This window comes from Perca flavescens, chromosome 14 (assembly GCF_004354835.1).
Source record: "Perca flavescens isolate YP-PL-M2 chromosome 14, PFLA_1.0, whole genome shotgun sequence".
Taxonomy (NCBI): Eukaryota; Metazoa; Chordata; class Actinopteri; order Perciformes; family Percidae; genus Perca; species Perca flavescens.
Genome location: NC_041344.1, coordinates 26,715,478 through 26,732,806, shown reverse-complemented (window position 1 = coordinate 26,732,806; position 17,329 = coordinate 26,715,478). Strand labels below are relative to the sequence as shown.

General features: G+C 41.4%; 1 protein-coding gene across 4 annotated transcripts in view; it reads left to right on the top strand.

Annotated features, from left to right (window-relative positions):
* The window catches only part of ctdp1 (CTD (carboxy-terminal domain, RNA polymerase II, polypeptide A) phosphatase, subunit 1), a 110,814-nt gene that overhangs the window by 3,975 nt on the left and 89,510 nt on the right, over positions 1 to 17,329 (top strand). For 2 of the 4 annotated variants that reach the window (XM_028598324.1, XM_028598325.1), the window contains exons 2-9: positions 1,330 to 1,625; positions 2,974 to 3,057; positions 4,004 to 4,097; positions 4,750 to 4,878; positions 6,522 to 6,672; positions 8,247 to 8,337; positions 9,514 to 9,680; positions 15,591 to 16,619. In XM_028598324.1, coding sequence (XP_028454125.1) covers positions 1,342 to 1,625; positions 2,974 to 3,057; positions 4,004 to 4,097; positions 4,750 to 4,878; positions 6,522 to 6,672; positions 8,247 to 8,337; positions 9,514 to 9,680; positions 15,591 to 16,619 — 2,029 coding nt within the window. In that variant the 5' untranslated portion in view covers positions 1,330 to 1,341. Of the gene's footprint in view, positions 1 to 73; positions 149 to 1,329; positions 1,626 to 2,973; positions 3,058 to 4,003; positions 4,098 to 4,749; positions 4,879 to 6,521; positions 6,673 to 8,246; positions 8,338 to 9,513; positions 9,681 to 15,590; positions 16,620 to 17,329 lie in introns of those variants that run through there. The other 2 variants (XM_028598322.1, XM_028598321.1) reach the window with 2 other exon arrangements.

Below are 17,329 nucleotides of genomic sequence, written 5' to 3'. Positions count from 1 at the left end.
CTTTTAAACGAAAGGTTGACTCATGTATATTCACAAAAAAGACCCTAGGTTGCATTTTGGCAAGAGTTACGCTTTTTAGTAGGTGGACATGCGGACTGGGCAGAGATTCATCTTGATGGTGCACTCTCTGGTAGGAGGTACCGAAATGGTACGTCACTGATTATACGGAGTGGTTCGAGCTTTCGTTTGAGCAATATGCCCTTGTCCTATTATTTACTTATTCGTGTCTTGTCCTCCAACTTTACATCCCAACTTCTACCTATGAAGTTAATTGATTGATAGTGTTGAGTTTTTAAAAAAAAGAAGTAAAAGTATGCTGATGTTTTGATGTATTCGCGAATGTACTCTGCAGCTTATTGTGTTAATTAGATCATGTCTGTCTGTCTGTCACTGTTACATCATCTTACATCATGTAGGTCTCTGGGTTCCGTACGGTCCTTAATATCTCAAGCTTATGGAAAGTTTAACAAAGACAAACAAGTAATGTTAAAGTGCTAGGATGGCTTGAGTGGATTTTGTCATTTATTACAAAATTTTGTAGGGATTTGAGTTAATAATATGATACTTTATTATAACTTACAACCCGTTTGTTTTGTGCCTAGTGTCGCTTGTGCGTTGTTGTCAGTAGAAACCGTAAACTTGGATTGGCATTTAGAAGGTTGTGAAATTACTCACCAAAAAGAAACAGATATGCGGGCAATAGCTTTAACAGAAAGCACTAAACATAATCAGAGATAAAAAAAAATAAAAAAAAACGTATAGTGAACTAGTTTTTTAAAACGTTTCAATAAACCATATATTGCGCTATTTCATTAGGGTATTTTATTTTGAAATATATGTTGAATTTTTTCATCTAGCTGGCTGCGTGGTCTACTACCGGATGCTGTAGTGACCCGTGGACCCGTGTGCAAAATTACGAATCCCACTATGGCCACGCCAAGACCCGCCCTACGAAGCAGGCATTTCACCTCGAGTGGTTAAGGTTAGGGTTATGGGATTGGTCAGGGGATATGACCTGTACATGTAAGCATGGACGCCTGGCCAATAGTAGTGTGTGAACGCTATTGAAGGGCGGGTCTTGGCGTGGCCATAGTGGGATTTGTAATATCGCGACCCGTGTCGCTGCAGTGTTGCGTTTTCCTGTTTACGGGCGGGAAGAGCGAACGTAGCTGACTGGAAGCTACTGTGTTTAAATCGGCAGCACATTTCTTTTTAATTTTCCTTGATGCTCGTGGTTTGTGGGTTTTAATTACACACGGGCAGTTGTGAGATCCAGTGGATACGTTTTGAGTGGACCGTTGCTGAAAACTAAAGTGTTTTTTTTTGTAGAGTGCGGGGCAGATGGAGGATCCTGCAGATTCTGGCGGTGGTGCAGCATCGGAGGGCCCCGCGATGCAGGTGGCAGATATCTGCTGGCCGAGCGGGGCTCTCCCTCTACGGCTCTTAGAGTGGAAAGTCAAACCCGGTTCTCTTGTTAACTTGGACTCCGTGCTAGCACTGTGCGCTCCTATATCTCAAGAGAAAGGGACAGAGGCTGCCAGGCTACCGGAGAAAAAGGTGAAATCGGACCGAGCTGGAGTAGTCAAGGAGCTTTGCTGTCAACTTGGACAAGTTATACCTCCCGGGTGAGTCACTCTGCTAGCTAATGTGTTGCTGACCTGCTCCCTGCCTGCTGGAATGGCTAACGTTACAGGCAGCATGTCAGCTGTACTTTTGGTATCTCTTTGCCAGCCAAGGGCTTCACCTGCAGCGTAACGTTAGCTAGCTAACGAGTTAACATTGCTACAAGTGCTAAGTACCGTTAGCTTGTTTTGCTAGCCGTACTCGAAACACCACTCGCAGCGTTTGCTCGCACCAGCGTCAAGTCAGTCAAAACAAACAAGCAGCCTTTTTGGCCAGCACTTTCAAAATAAAGGTGTATTCTTTTAGATAGTAGTTTATGGGCATTTTAAGCAGTTGCAATTAAAGTGGAGATGCAACCCAATTGTAAGCAAAATTGTATCCAACGTTACACGGATTCTTAATTGTTTGTTTAATGTGCTTTCAGTCACGCTCGCAAGTAAAACATCTTAACGCTTTTATTTTGAAGGCACAACCACGTGGAGTGTTGTCTCGCTCTCGCGTGCATGGGATGTGTACAGGCTGTGTAGGTTGACAGGTAGAAGAATGGCCCGAGGCGGCCTCTGTTGTCCCACTGAATTTGAACCAGCTAGCCGTTTTAACGCCTGCCTCTGCTTGCTCGCCTATTATTTCAGAATAACAGGAGATGTATTTTTCAGCAGCTGCTTAGCACATCTTTGTCTACGGTGACATTCCTCCAATATCCATAAGCATTAGCTACATCTCTGATTCAAAACTTAGAACGATTTGGCTGTCACGCCTGTGAGAGAAGTGGTGTTGCCTTCAAGTGTTCCTTGGATACTCCTACTCCTCCATGCTGCTTGTTGTGACAGCATTTTCCCCTCAGAAAGAAGTAATATAAAAACGGTGTAATAGTGACTGCTTTTAAAAATTAGATGGGACAGAAATGATTTAGTCTGTGGAAGATTTGCATAAGTGAAGTAACAAAGTAATTTCACAGAATAGCAAAAAGGTTAGCTATTTGAAAAAGTTTAAAAAATATATAACTGTAGTGTCTTATTTAGATACAAAGCAAAACAGCTGTGTACCAAGCTTTTATTATATAAAGTTTATTATTGTAAATAAATACAGGCATATTTAGTTGACTGGATTTACAACTTACTCTCTATTAAAAACCCAACATTAAACATATAGTTTTGAGGCTCATCGCTAATCTGTGATACACGTGTTAAAACATGTAACAGCTGATAAACTTGATTCATACCGAGGCCTCACATGCTACGAACCAAATGTCTGTAACATGAAAATCTCGCCAAAAGATGGAACTAAAGCACTATTACTGGTTTACCGAAAAGTTACTTACACCAACATTGTGTTTTTTCTTTTTTTCAGAGGTGTCATTGTCCGGGTAGAAGAATGCAGCCATCCGATAGTAATGAAGGGTTTATGTGCTGAATGTGGCCAGGACCTGACTCAGTAAGGGCATGCACACACTGTAACATTTTTATACATGTATATGTTTTTCAATTTCCTGTTCATTGTTAAGGATAACCGTGATCTGATTTGCTTACTCGCTGACCCCACACAGTTCGCTGACCTGATAGCAAAACATCTCTACCGAAATAATGTAAAAGTCAGTTACAAATGCTTTATATATAGATAGATAGATAGATAGATAGATAGATAGATAGATAGATAGATAGATCACCTTTCTTTCCCATTCTGTCATTCATTTTGGAGTTCAGGAGATTGTTTGTCTAGACTTGGACCACACATATAAATGCATTGAAGCAGCTGCCATGTGACTGGTTGATTAGATAATTAACATTAACAGGAAAATTAACAGGAGTTCCTAATAATCCTTTAGGTGAGTGGATTCTGTATTATTTGAAACCATCAGGTGGCACCAGAGATCAGACAGTTAGAGCTGAGAACAACTCAGGGCATAAATCGTGTGCTCACCTTCTGCCCTCTCCTTACTTTCAGTCAGATGAAGATGTGAAATGTACAGCTGTAAGTTAGAACCCGAGACAAGCTACATTATTGTAGATTATTGATGTAAAGAAACAAAGTGCTGTTAAAGTTTTAGCTTGAGTTGTTTATGACGGTCAACCCCTCAAAGTTTGCATTGTGAGGATCCATGATGAGACTGGCACTGAACTGTTGAACAGCTGGGAATCATTCTTGCATGTCATTTGATAACATGTTTTATGTATTAATAGACCAAAAAAAAAAAGTCAGTCTAAAAGTAGCTTAAAACTGTAAAACAGCAATGAACCAAATATTTTGCCAATTGTAGTGTTGTTCGTGCTAACTGCTGCTAAGTCGTTCTACTCAGTCACAATATGTTCAAGGACCCAAGAGATGCACAAAATGCATGACTCCCAACGTTTTTTTCTTTTTTTCTTTCTCCCTTTCTAAGGCTGCAGAGCACAAATGGGAACCAGCAAACTCCTATCTCCACAGCAACCGTCTCCATGGTGCACAGTGTCCCTGAGCTGATGGTCAGCTCCGAGGTGAGTCATATGATGGAGATGCGTGGAAGACTGGGCTAGTAGGGCACATATACTTCATATTCATCCTATTCTAAGATATCTGTGTGGGCATTCCTATTGGAAGCACTGTGCCCCCCCCCACCCCACACACCCTTGCGACATTTTATATCTTCAAATTGAACAAATGCTCAACGTTTCCCGAGGAATGTCAAGAATTTTGGGGTGGAAAATCTTGTTAGAGTATTTAGAACACACAACTCTCCGCTGAAACAAAATGATAATTCCACAGTCATGAATAATAAGCGTCTGTTTAGGTCTAGGTTTCCATAGACAACCAGTTTAAACTATGCAATGAATATGTAATCAAACACTGGAAAATATTTGACCATATCAAAGGTAGATGTTTTTTTTTTTCTTTCATCCAAAATCAAGGCCAGTGCTAACTTTCTAGCCCCTAATAGTAGGTTGCATTCCAGGGCTAGTTTAATTTAATTCAATCCAATTCAAATGTATTATCCTGTCAGGACAATTACATGCAGCTAAATACCCAGGGCACACAAAAAACTGTTAATTTATTAACACAATTGTTAATTATGCATTAACAATTGTCATTCAAAAAACATCAAGTGGTGGTGGCCCAGGATATTCCATTCATTCTATTCCCTCCCAACAGCAAGCGGAGCAGCTGGGCAGAGAAGACCAGCAGAGACTCCACCGGAACAGAAAGCTGGTCCTGATGGTGGACCTGGACCAAACGCTGATCCACACCACTGAACAGCACTGCCAGCGTATGTCCAATAAGGTATTATTCCATCATATCTAGGCCTGTAACAATTATTACATAATTGTCTACTTGTCAATTCTTTTAAATAATCGCGGTTGCTTTGGTAAACCGCAATTAATTGCCAACATTAGCTAAGGTCTTGAAGAGTAACTACCGTTTTGTTTTTTTTCAACCTGGACCCTATTTCCCGATGTTTTTGTGTCTGAGTGACTGATGGGAACAACGATCTTTGACATTGGTCCAGTATTAAGCAAGATCGCGATGGCGAAACAAGCTACAATGTAAGTTAATAAGGCAATTATCCATGTTGTATTTACCTTCACAAAAGTGCTCGTTTTACCACTGACAGGCTCAGATCAATATTCTAAGTGTCTGACACATGGAGATAGACCTTTAAAACCTCTTTGAGACCTTTCTGTTTAACCAGAAACTGCTCTGAGGTCGCTAGTGCTAAACCCACCAGACTCCATTTAAAAAAGCAATACTTTTAGCATATATAGAGCCAACATATTTTCACATGTAAATCGGTAAACTTTGTGTTTATTTCAACCAAAACTAGAATTGTGGTGATTGGAAAAGTGGAAAGACAACCCAAAACGGCTTTTCATCGTTTTATTTTGTTTCTGTCGACTCTGAATGAAGTGTATTTTAACATTTTTAATATTACTATTTATTTACATGGAGTCTGGTGGGTTTAGCGAACTTTTTAATATTTAAAAAAAAAAGATCTTACTCTTCAACAGAAAGGTCGACGATCTTAGAAATCCTCTCAATAATGATGTCAGACACGCCAGCGATCTTGCTTAATACTGGACCAATGTCAAAGATTGTTGTTCCCATCAGTCACTTAGACACAAACAGCTACCAGTCCACACTCTGTACTTCGGTCTGTACGGGGACTCGAACCTGCGACGCTCCGGTTCCTAACCTACCTCCCTACAGACTGAGCTACTGCCACCCCCACATCTGTTAATAGATAACAGAACATGGAATTTTACATTAAAATGTAAACATGTATTGATTGTATGCAGTAGTCTGATGTCTCCCTGTACTTGAGTTTGTGATTTCTTTGATAGTTAACTTCATATTTGCAACCAGATATCACTTAAAGCATTTAATAAGACTTTTTTTTTGGTGAAACAGAGCCCCTTTCGCACATGAGTAAAGTTCAAAAACAACAGAGACGTTGTGAAAGTCTTGTTTTCCCCATATTTAAACGTGTATCATGCCTTTTTCTCTCTCTATGCCACTCGGCTTTTCACTCTGCTTTCGATTGGCGATTGGGAACAGCTATGAATACTTTGGTTTCTGACGAGTTTCTGCTCTAACATAATATGGAGGACAGGAATTGTTTTCAGGATGATTCTTCTGAGCTAGATCAAAGGGCTGTCTGCCAGTGCAGTGATGTCAAAGCCTCATGACAAATGACTGTGTAAGTACGTGCTGTAATTTGCACACTTTAGGGTAAAGGTTACTCCCCGTTTGCCATTAGAAACTAGACCTAGTAGTCATTTCTGGAAGGTACTTTGCATTGACAGTTTTCAGCCTTTTTATCATTGACGTTCTTATTCAAAATCTTCCTCAGAGAGCAGATGCTGAGACCTAAATCCGTGCATTCACCGCACCGTGTCATAGTTAACGCTCTTTGTCACGTCCACCAGGGCATTTTCCACTTCCAGCTCGGCCGAGGAGAGCCCATGCTCCACACGCGACTGCGCCCACACTGCAAGGCTTTCCTGGAGAAAATCGCCAAACTCTACGAGTTGCACGTCTTCACGTTCGGGAGCCGCCTTTACGCACACACCATCGCTGGTAAGGGACTCATTCCCTGACATTGTACAGCACCCCCCCTACACACACACACACACACACACATTATAATTGCTGATTACATGAATCCAGAATGCTTCTACTTGTACCGCCTGGTTGTGGCCATAAGAGGGAGGTGTCTGCTCATGTTTTGTGTTCCAGCTGCTGTTATGCTGGCTCACTGTTGTGCATCTAATATCTCTCTGTGTCATTTGTAGGCAGCAGGGGTGCTACATTTAAGCCAGTTAATGTATTGCATTAAGACTTTGGGCGGGCACTTGCTAAATCTGCAGGTACACTGGACAGCCCTTCCAAATGTAGCCTAGTTTTAAGCAGCATTTGGCTGGTAGCTGACTGGTGTTGGTTTCCTTTTTAGGTGAAAATATTTCAGTTATGATTTAATGCCGGGTTATATTGAAGTGTAGGTAGTTTGTTTTATATGCTGTGTTTTGGTATTCAGGGTGCAATCTTTCATTATACTGTATTTAATAGAAGCAGCTTTGGCACGGTACGGTTCTGCCTCCATATGATGAATGTTTAATGCATTTTGAATTGGATTTGACTACTGGTCCTGATGCAGGGAGGTCTGCATGTTCCCCAGCAGTGCTCCAGCTATTGACAGCTTCTGCTGAGTGGTTAAAAGGGAGACTCTGTGCCGTCTTGTTCAGCCAGGGTAGGTCATACTAACCCCAGCCAAGGTTTAAAGTGCTTTATGCTTATTTTCAGGTAGATAGTTGTATTTAGAGGTTATATCAGAATAGGTTTACATGGTTTGATTTTAAAACAAAACACCATATTTTTTGTTGTACTGCACATTGCTGCAGCTCCTCTTTTCACCCTGTGTGTTGAGCTCTCTGTTTTAGCTACAGAGTGAGGCATCACACTTCTGTTCCATCTTTGTTGGGAGTCGCACATGCGCAGTAGCTAGGTAAGGACTGCTAGCCAGTCAGAAGCAGAGTATGAGGGCGTGCCACACTAGCAGCTAGGCGAGCATTATAAGGTGTGTTCCAAAGTGACGCACGTTTGTCTCTGAAGTAAAGGCTGGACTACAATAGAGCTGTTTGGAGCAGTTTGTGAACAGTGTTTTCTATTGGAGATGGTAAGTCCCTTTGGGGGGGGACTTTGGGCTTTTTCACTTTGTAAACCTATAACGTGCACAAAAAAAGATATAGAACACAAAGGAAAGGGGAAAAGCCATAAAGCATAATATGAGCACTTTAAATCAATCTATGCATTTCTTCTCAGACATAGTAAGAAAGAGTGAGAAAGTTTTCAACGCTTGATTGAATGAGAAGATACTGAGGTAAAAGGTAGTGACACGGTTCAGATAAGAGAATAGGCTATTTTCTTTGTAGCTGGATAGTTTTGTTAATGTTTCCTAGAAATGGTGTGGAAATAAAATAGCATACTTTGTTGCAAGTGCTGTGGCATTCTGTATCTTTTCAATACAAGTGAACTACCTACCGCGACCTTGGAGAGGAAGTTTATGACTTCAGTCTTCAGATACCGCTTAATTGGCTTTCTTTTTCTTCTTCTTTTCCTCATATTTCCATCTTTTTTTCTTTTTTTTTTTAAAGGCTTTCTGGATCCTGAAAAGAAGCTTTTCTCTCATCGGATCCTTTCCAGAGATGAATGCATCGACCCTTTCTCCAAGACGGGGAATCTTAGGTGGGAATTGCCTTCTGCTACCCTGCACCCATCCACTCCCTAGACATTATTTGGTAACACTTTACCTGAAGGTATCTACATAAGAGTGACATGACACTGTCATGAACACATGAACCCTAACCCTAACTTGTCATGACAAAGAAGAAGCGTTATGTCATAAACGTTTATGACTTGTTTATAATGTTGTCACGTTCATGACAGTGTCATGCCACTCTAATGTAGATACCTTCAAGGAAAGTGTAACCCATTATTTAACTCTGCTTTGTTTTAAAGCAAAAATAGACTTTTTGTATGGATAAAACTTGCGTGTGTCTCATTTTGGGTTTCTTACAAGGTATTGATGGGACCGTTTGGTGGATTTAAGCGTATGATCCACGCTGCCTGTTGGCAGCAGTGAATTCCTCCAAATTGTTTCTCAGTTTCTGCACCCATTTGTATCATGAACAACCTTTCTGTATTGTTAGTGACTGTAGACGAGCACGACGAGTAAAGATCAATTATTCTCTCTCTGTGTTAGTAATGAATGGTGGTCGGTGACATCTTGAAAAGAAAAATGGACTGATTGAAGTGCCCCTTATTTTTGATTCATAGCAAAGTCACTACAAGAGTGCTACAATCGAAGAGAGATAAATACCAGCCTCACAGTGTTTATCTGGGGGGGGGGGACCTTTGGACATATACTACCGTTCAAAAGTTTGGGGTCACTTAGAAATTTCCATTCCACTCCATTATAGACCGAATACCAGCGGAGATCAGTTGCATTGTTTTTTTTTAATCAGGGCAGCAGTTTTCAGATCACGTTATGTGCTTACATAATTGCAAAAGGGTTCTCGACTGTTGTAGAAAGAAGTGGCTGATCTTTAATGCAATATCTACATTGCCCATTATCAGCAATCATTCATCCAATGTTCCAAAGGCACATTCTGTTTACTAATCTGATATCATTTTAAAAGGCTAACTGAGAAAACATTGGGGAACCCTTTTTTCAATTATGTAAACACATAATGTAATCTGAAAACTGCCCTGGTTAAAAAAAAAAAACAATGCCACTGATCTCAGCTGGTATTCTGTCTATAATGGAGTGGAATGGAAATTTCTAAGTGACCCCAAACTTTTGACCGGTAGTGTAGCCTATGTCAAAAAGGTTCAGCTCGTGTCTTGTGGTTTTCCTGACAGGAATCTCTTCCCCTGTGGTGACTCCATGGTCTCCATAATCGACGACCGAGAGGACGTGTGGAAGTTTGCACCTAACCTCATCACGGTGAAGAAATACATCTACTTCCAGGGCACAGGGGACATCAACGCTCCCCCTGGATCACGGGAAGCTCAGATGGCAAAGAAAGGTACAGTGCCCGCACGTCTTTTTTTTATTATTATTATTAAAGGGTCATTTCGGCATTTTTCAACCTGGACCCCATTTCCCCCAATGCATTGGTGTCTAAGTGACTAATGTGAACAAAAGTCTTTGAAGTTGGTCCAGTGTTGAGCGAGAACACTGTAACCGGCAGCGCCCTTGCTCTACACACGACCAATTTCCAAGATTGTCGTTCCCATCAGTCACTTGGACACAACAAAAACGTGGGAAAATAGGATCCGGGTTGTAAAAAAACCCAAAGTTGCCCTTTTAATAACATGACGCATTCGTTGAAAGACCCTGTAACGAAAAAAATAGCTGACAGTTTATGCAACACTGAGTGGCAAATGGACAAGCATGCCCTGTCCAGTGAGTGGTTTCCATTACTGTGCACATTCCCCTGGGAGAGGCACTTTTAGCTGTAAGCAAGCAAGTCAGTCCAGTGGCTTCACTGAACTTTGGCTGCTCTCCTGGGTTCATAGTGCTAATGATGACTGTTACACAGTCCAGTACATAGCTGGAAATAGAGGCACAGCGTTCTCTGTGCTGTATCTCACTGACCAGGAGAATTTGCGATAGGACCAATTCTGGTGCAGACTGTTTAAAAATGCAATGAAATCTGGCCGGGTACATATACTGAGAGGCTTATGCCTCGACGCAGAGGTCCGGAATTCGATTCCGACCTGTGACGAGTTCCTGCTAGAGCTGGGCAATATGTCAATAATATATCGATATCGTGATATGAGACTAGCTATCGTCTTAGATTTTGGATATCTTAATATCGTGATATGACACAAGTAATGTCTTTTCCTGGTTTTAAAGGCTGCATTACAGTAAAGTGATGTCATTCTCTGAAATTATCAGACTGTTGTAACTGTTCTATTATTTGCCTTTACCCACTTAGTCATTGTATCCACATTACTGATGATTATTTATCAAAAATCACATTGTGTTAATATTTTGTGAAAGCACCAAAAGTCAACACTACAATATTGTTGCGGCATCGATATTGAGGTATTTGGTCAAAAATATAGGGATATTTGATTTTCTCCATATTGCCCAGCCCTAGTTCCTGCATATCTCCCCCTTCTCTCTCTCTCCCCTTTCTCACCAAGCTGTTCTGTCAAAATTAAGGCGGAAAAGCCCCAAATTTTAAAAAAAAAAAAATAAATTAATGCAATTTATAACATTATTATTTGATTATGCGTTAAGGGTGAAAAAAAAATCGACAAACGTTTGTATTGTGATATTTTTTATTTTGCGGCATTTAAAAAAAAATATATTCTTTTACCTAGAATCAATATTGAACAAAAAAAATGTTTAATTCTTTTTTTTTTTTTTTTTTTTTTTTTTTTACTAATGATTCACCTAACTATTTTCTGTTTATATGGTCCCGCTGACAGACTGACAGACTTGCTATATATTAGGCAAATGATAACTATTAGGTTCCTTGGTCATATAATTTAATTTATTATAGAGAGTCACTCAGCCTGGACCCAAACAATGAATACTCATCAACACTGCATTCATGTTCAGCCAGCGTCCTGGAGTTTACGTGATGAGCCTACACCTTTCTATCCACCAACCTCATCGTTAGTCAAAGGGACCCCTCAATAAACAATAATAGACTGTCCTAAAGGGCTCCAATACTTTCCCCACCATACAGTATGTCCCTCTGCGATGAAGTCCTATAGGGAATCCTCTCAAAGACACGGTGTTATTTTCTTCATTATCATAGCAGGAAACAAGCTGTTTGGAGCCAGCCAGTGTGTCTCCTTGGGGACTTTTGTCGGACCCCCTCATTTACACCCACTCTCAAGCTGTCACATCAATTAGTGATAACTCATGGTTGTACTGAGCCCATGTTACAACAGCTGCCAGGCTCCGTAATGGGCCTTTTTTTTGTTGCTACTTTTGAGAAAAGAATAGAGCGTTTGCCCAAAGCAGATTTGGTCCAATGCAAATACGAACCCGGGACATGATTTCTTTTTTTTTTTTTTTTTTCTCTCAAGCAATTCTCTTCTCTTGCTGCTTTGCAAGTCAAATCGTTTAAGTAGACAGGTTCTAGTAATCTCCATCACATGGACAACAACATACAGACATTTGCATGAAGGATTTGACTAAATGAGCAATTCTGTCTTTTTAGATTTAGTATTAAAAAAAAAAATACTATTTAGAGTTGCACTTGTATTTTCTGAAACAAAAACATTATAAAATAAAGATACCGGTTCATTTATTAATAACGCAGAGTTTTAAAGGTAATACAAAACATACATTTTGAAATAAAATGATTTTTTTTGAGCATCGAAGACTTCATTTCCTGCATTCTCAGTGTTTCCTCTGTTGATTTGACCATGGCAGCCCACCACGACAACATTTCTGCCCCCCACGGTATCAGAAATAGGGCTGCATTGTTAGAGTGCATGTCGGAGAATAGCGCGGACATGCGCTTCACACACAAAAAAAGGGAGAAAGGAAAAAGAGACGCTGTCCGGATGAAAAGCCAGTTGAGATCGTGTGTGTACGTCCTTGAGAACTGTAAGTTGTATAACTTAAGTTGTCAGTTCGGACCTACCCCCCACTGCTAAAGAAAATCCTAAAGGAAACACTGATTCATACACACTTTTATGTATCAATTTATGGTGGAAATACCTTTTTATTTAGCCTATATGAAGAAGAAAAAAATGACCTTTCAAAATAAACCAAAATTATAATGGAAAGTATGTTGTTACGTGCCATTGCACATTTTTTAAGTGGGTATATGGAAATCCTGGAGCTTTCTTAGTGGGTATACTGCGTATATACCTGCGTATCACGTAGACTACACCACTGTATGAAATGTGATATCACACACTGTATCAATGACTACAACAAGCACCTGGCCGCTACAGAAACCAAAACTTGTGCATTTTAATTTTGGAACCCATGATAAGATTTGAAACCAAATCCTCCGAACGATTCCAATAAAGAAACGATTCCGATGGAATCGTAATTTTTGAAACGATTCCAAGTAGGATTCGGTTCTCGATGCCCAAACCTATCCTGTAGATTGTCAGCCACTCTTCACATTCAGATGCGGCAAACAATGGAAGTCTAAAGTTCATTGTTTTTGAGGATTTATTAAGCACTGTCGAAAAGTTTTGCGCAAATCTGATTTAGTGCATTCTTACATACTAGGGGTGGGAAGTACCAGAGGCCTCACGATCAGAGGTGTCCAAAGTATTCACATTCATTACTCAAGTAGAAGTATAGATACTAGGGTTTGAAAAGACTTTTGTAGAAGTTGAAGTATCAACTCAAGCTTTTTACTTAAGTAAAAGTGTAAAAGTACTGGTTTCAAAACTACTTAAAGTATAAAAGTAATGTAAGGCAGAGATCTTCAACAAGGGGTCCTCAAAGTCATTGCAGGGGCCCTCCAAATTATTGTAAATTTTTGAGTCTTTTTATTATCTTTGAGTCTTTTAAAATTAAAATGCCTTAACATAATTCCAACATATTATTAGCAAATATAAATTCCCACTGATGATAAGCTTACTGGCCTATAGGTAAGGTAGTCACTAAGATATCAGCCCACAGATACAGTTAATCCTAGATTTACTGTGCCACATACAGTATGTCACATACAGTATGTAACATTAAAATATGATTTATAAAATCATGCCAACAATTAATATTTTAATGGCTTATGAAAAAAGGGTATGTAAGAAGGCTTTAGGTTGCCCTAACAGTTATTGTAGGCCCAGTTTAATATGCAACTTAATTTCATACAATATGTAGTAGGGGGTCCCTGCTACATCTCACTTTAAGTTAAGGGATCCTTGGCTTAAAAAACGTTCAAGACCCCTGATGTAAGGGGGAAACAATGCCATTAAGGACAACAGCTTAACCCCAAAACGTTAGGACAAAATCATATGACTATAATAATGTTATATTAAAATCATACCTGCAAACTCAGAAGGGCTGAAAAAGGTGACACATCTCTTCTGTGTTTATCAGACAATGGCAGCTACAGTCTGGTGTTACAATCCTCTCCAGTGAAATACAGACACACTTTACACCGTTTAGCTGTCCGTTTTAACCGTGTTTACTCCAGCTGCTAGCTAACCGTAGGCTAACGTTAGCTGCTGCCAACTGTAGTGTTAACTAGCGTCCCGTGCGGTGATGTTTCAGTTCCCTCTAACGTCCGTTTTCAGAGCATCAGAGAGAAGCGCAGGCATCTAAGTGGCACCGAAATAAGGCACCTAAATCCGCGTTGCTATTCGGTCCGGTAGATAACGGTCGTTAAAGCACCGGGTCTGTGCAGGTTTGATGGATCGCGTACAAACCAATAGGGTGTCGGAATGACTATGTTTGTACTTCTCATCCAACCACAATCACATTCACTCTATCCGGATGGAGCGATTTATCTGGATAGGGTTTTTGTGTGTGTGTGTTTGAACGATGACTGACGAGCCGGAATGAAAACAAGCCGAACTGAAATATGAGTAACGAGGCTATTTTTAAAATGTAAGGAGTAGAAAGTACAGATAATTCCGTGAAAATGTAAGGAGTAGAAGTAAAAAGTATGCTGTAATATAATTACTCCAGTAAAGTATAGATACCCAAAATTTCTACTTAAGTAAGGTAACGAAGTATTTGTACTTCGTTACTTGACACCTCTGCTCACGATACAATATCATCCCGATACTTATGTCACGATACGATATTATTGCGATTTTAAACATATTGCAATATTCTGCGATGATATTGCAATTTCTTACCTTTTTGTCCAACTTGAAATTTTTCCCAGTTTCAAATGACGTCCCCAAAAGGAAACTTTGTCAACATCTGTTTTATCTCAAAAGATACATTTCTCTGTTTGTTCATCTCACGTCAATTTTATTGCTGCAAAATGGGATTGTCAAGCAGACAAACTGACCAACACATATATAGTAAAAGATCGATACTTGGCGTCTGTGTATCGATACATTATTGCCACGGAAAATGTCGCGATACTATACTATGCCGATTTTTTTTCCCCACCCCTAGTACATTCTAAAGGGTGTCCACTGGCCCGTGCCTGCTCTCCGTGCACTGCTTCCTCAAACTATTTAGCTGCCCTCTCCTGTGAATCCAGCTCAGTGGTTCCAAGCCATACAGTACACTCCACTTAATATCACTGATGGAAGTATATGTAGTGCAGAGTCTACAGTACAGCTTTCTATGTCATTCAAAAATTAGAGGATGCTTTGCCTCCAAAAAATCATAATTCTTCTTATTTGTCAAGTTTGACTTTCTCAGCATCAGTACCACTTGTCTTGTGGATTACTCTGTGCTGTTGACAGGTCATCGCTTGAGAATTTGATTCCACGCTCAAACAGTCACTTGCACCGGAATGACCCAGAGGACTTAGATTTCCCTTAGAGGAAGATTCTACACCAAGACTTGATGCCAGCACGGGCAGCCAGGGCAGCTCTTCCCCAAACTGGGTTATCCCCTGGGTGGAGTGCACTCGTGTGAAGTGTTAGTAAGGTTATTACTAAGAGGTTTTATAATCACAGGATCACAGACCTCCCAGAATGTATAAATGCTAAGTACAGGGTGAAAAGGGCCATAACTATAACTGCAAAAATCCATTATGAAATAAAGGCAGACTTTTGAAGAACAAAAAAACATTGTGAAATGAATTGAAGTCATATAAAACTCTGTTGGTATGAAAATAAAAAGGATAAAATAACATTTTATGATAATCAGTTGAGTTAATAATTTTTTGAATAAATGATCAATGTCATGGGATAAATGATTTCATAGTTATTGATGTAAATTGGCCCGGTTGACGCCAGAACCCTTTCTTACCGTCTCCTGTTGGTTCTGATGCACGTGTCCCTGAATGCTGCCTAACTGCTTTGTCTTCTTCCAGCAGGAGGCCCGCCCAGTCGACCAGCGGAGAGCGCCGAACCAGCAGGGACGCTCGGTGGCGACGAGCAAAATAACGGCCCCAGTAAAAGGGCCAAAGACCAGAACGTTTCTGGAATCGAAGAGACCACGGCGTCTCAGTCCTCTCAGGAAGTACCGACAAATGAACGGACGCATCCCACGGGGGTTGTGGAGGATGAATCGGGATGCGGCAAAGGAAACTCCGAAGCTCAGGCGGGCGACCGAACAAACGCTAAGGAAGACGATAGCAACAGGATGCTGGCGGCACACGAGGCGCAGGACAGCGCAAACTCATCGGCGCCGAGCCACGGGTCCAACAACTTGGACTTTGACCTTTCCAGTGACAGTGACAATGACTCCGTCACAGAAAAGCCACCCTCACCCGTGAGTGACAGTGAGGCCAAGTCTCGCCAGGCGAAGAAGTCCGGGCAGGAAGGAGTCACGCAAGAGCCCGGGGACGGGCCAAAGGAAGGGGGCGGTAAAGGCCCGAGTGAAGCACAAACCGGTTCGGACGCAGCAGAACCTTCAGGAGTTCTTCTCCCGGACCCCGAGCTGGGGAACGGCTGCTCGGATAGGAGAGAGCCAGAAACGGAGTCCCAGAACAGCGAACAATCTGGGGTGACCATGGGCGAGGAGCTGCTGGACCAGAGCATGGAGGAGGAGGAGGAGGAAGAAGAAGAAGAAGAAGCGGATATCGACCAGGACGATCACCTGATCTACCTGGAGGAAGTGCTGGAAAGGATCCACGCAGAGTACTACGCCAGGTACGCGGCCTACCTGAAGAAGGAGACCTCGGAAATGCCGGACATTCGCAAGATTGCCCCGGAGCTGAAAAGCAAGACGCTGGAGGGCACGACGATCGTGTTCAGTGGCCTGTACCCGACCAACTACCCCATGGAGAGAACCCGGGAGTTCTACCACGCCAAAGCACTGGGGGCCAAGATTAGCAAGAACCTGGTTCTCAGCTCTCAAGATCCCAGTCGTACAACGCATCTCATCGCAGCTAGAACTGGTATGTAGAAATGTTTTACATGCTGTTCAACAAGCATACAATAGTAGCATTATCGCTGTCAAATTTGACGATGTGTTGATCTTTCCAAACTTTTCACTGTATAATTTTCCAACAAAACAAATAGTTTTAAACACAAGTCGCCTGAGGACCTGCCCCCCATATACAGAGGCTCAGTCCTCACCATAGCAGCCACGGCTTCGATTCCGACCTGCGGCCCTTTGCTGCATGTCGTTAAATTCAATTTTATTTATAGTATCAAATCATAACATAGGTTATCTCGAGACACTTTACAGATAGAGTAGGTCTAGACCACACTCTATAATTTACAAAGCCCCAACAATTACAGTAATTCCCTCAAGAGCAAGCAGTGCGACAGTGGCGAGGAAAAACTCCCTCTTGGGAAGAAACCTCGGACAGACCCAGGCTCTTGGTAGGCGGTGTCTGACGGGCCGGTTGGGGGTGTGATGAACAGTGGCGATAATAGTCACATTAATAATGGAACAGTGACTGGATGTAGCGGGAAGCTGCAGCGTTCAGCAGGAAGCAGCAGGATTCAGCAGGACGCAGCATGACATTGCAGGGCACCGCTGAGCTCAGCAGGGAGTGCAGCAGGACCACGGCGACAGCTGGAACCAGGATCTTGGTGCCAACGTTCTCCAAGGAAATACGCTGGGGGAAAAAACATAAGGACTCTGGGGAGTAAACTCCCC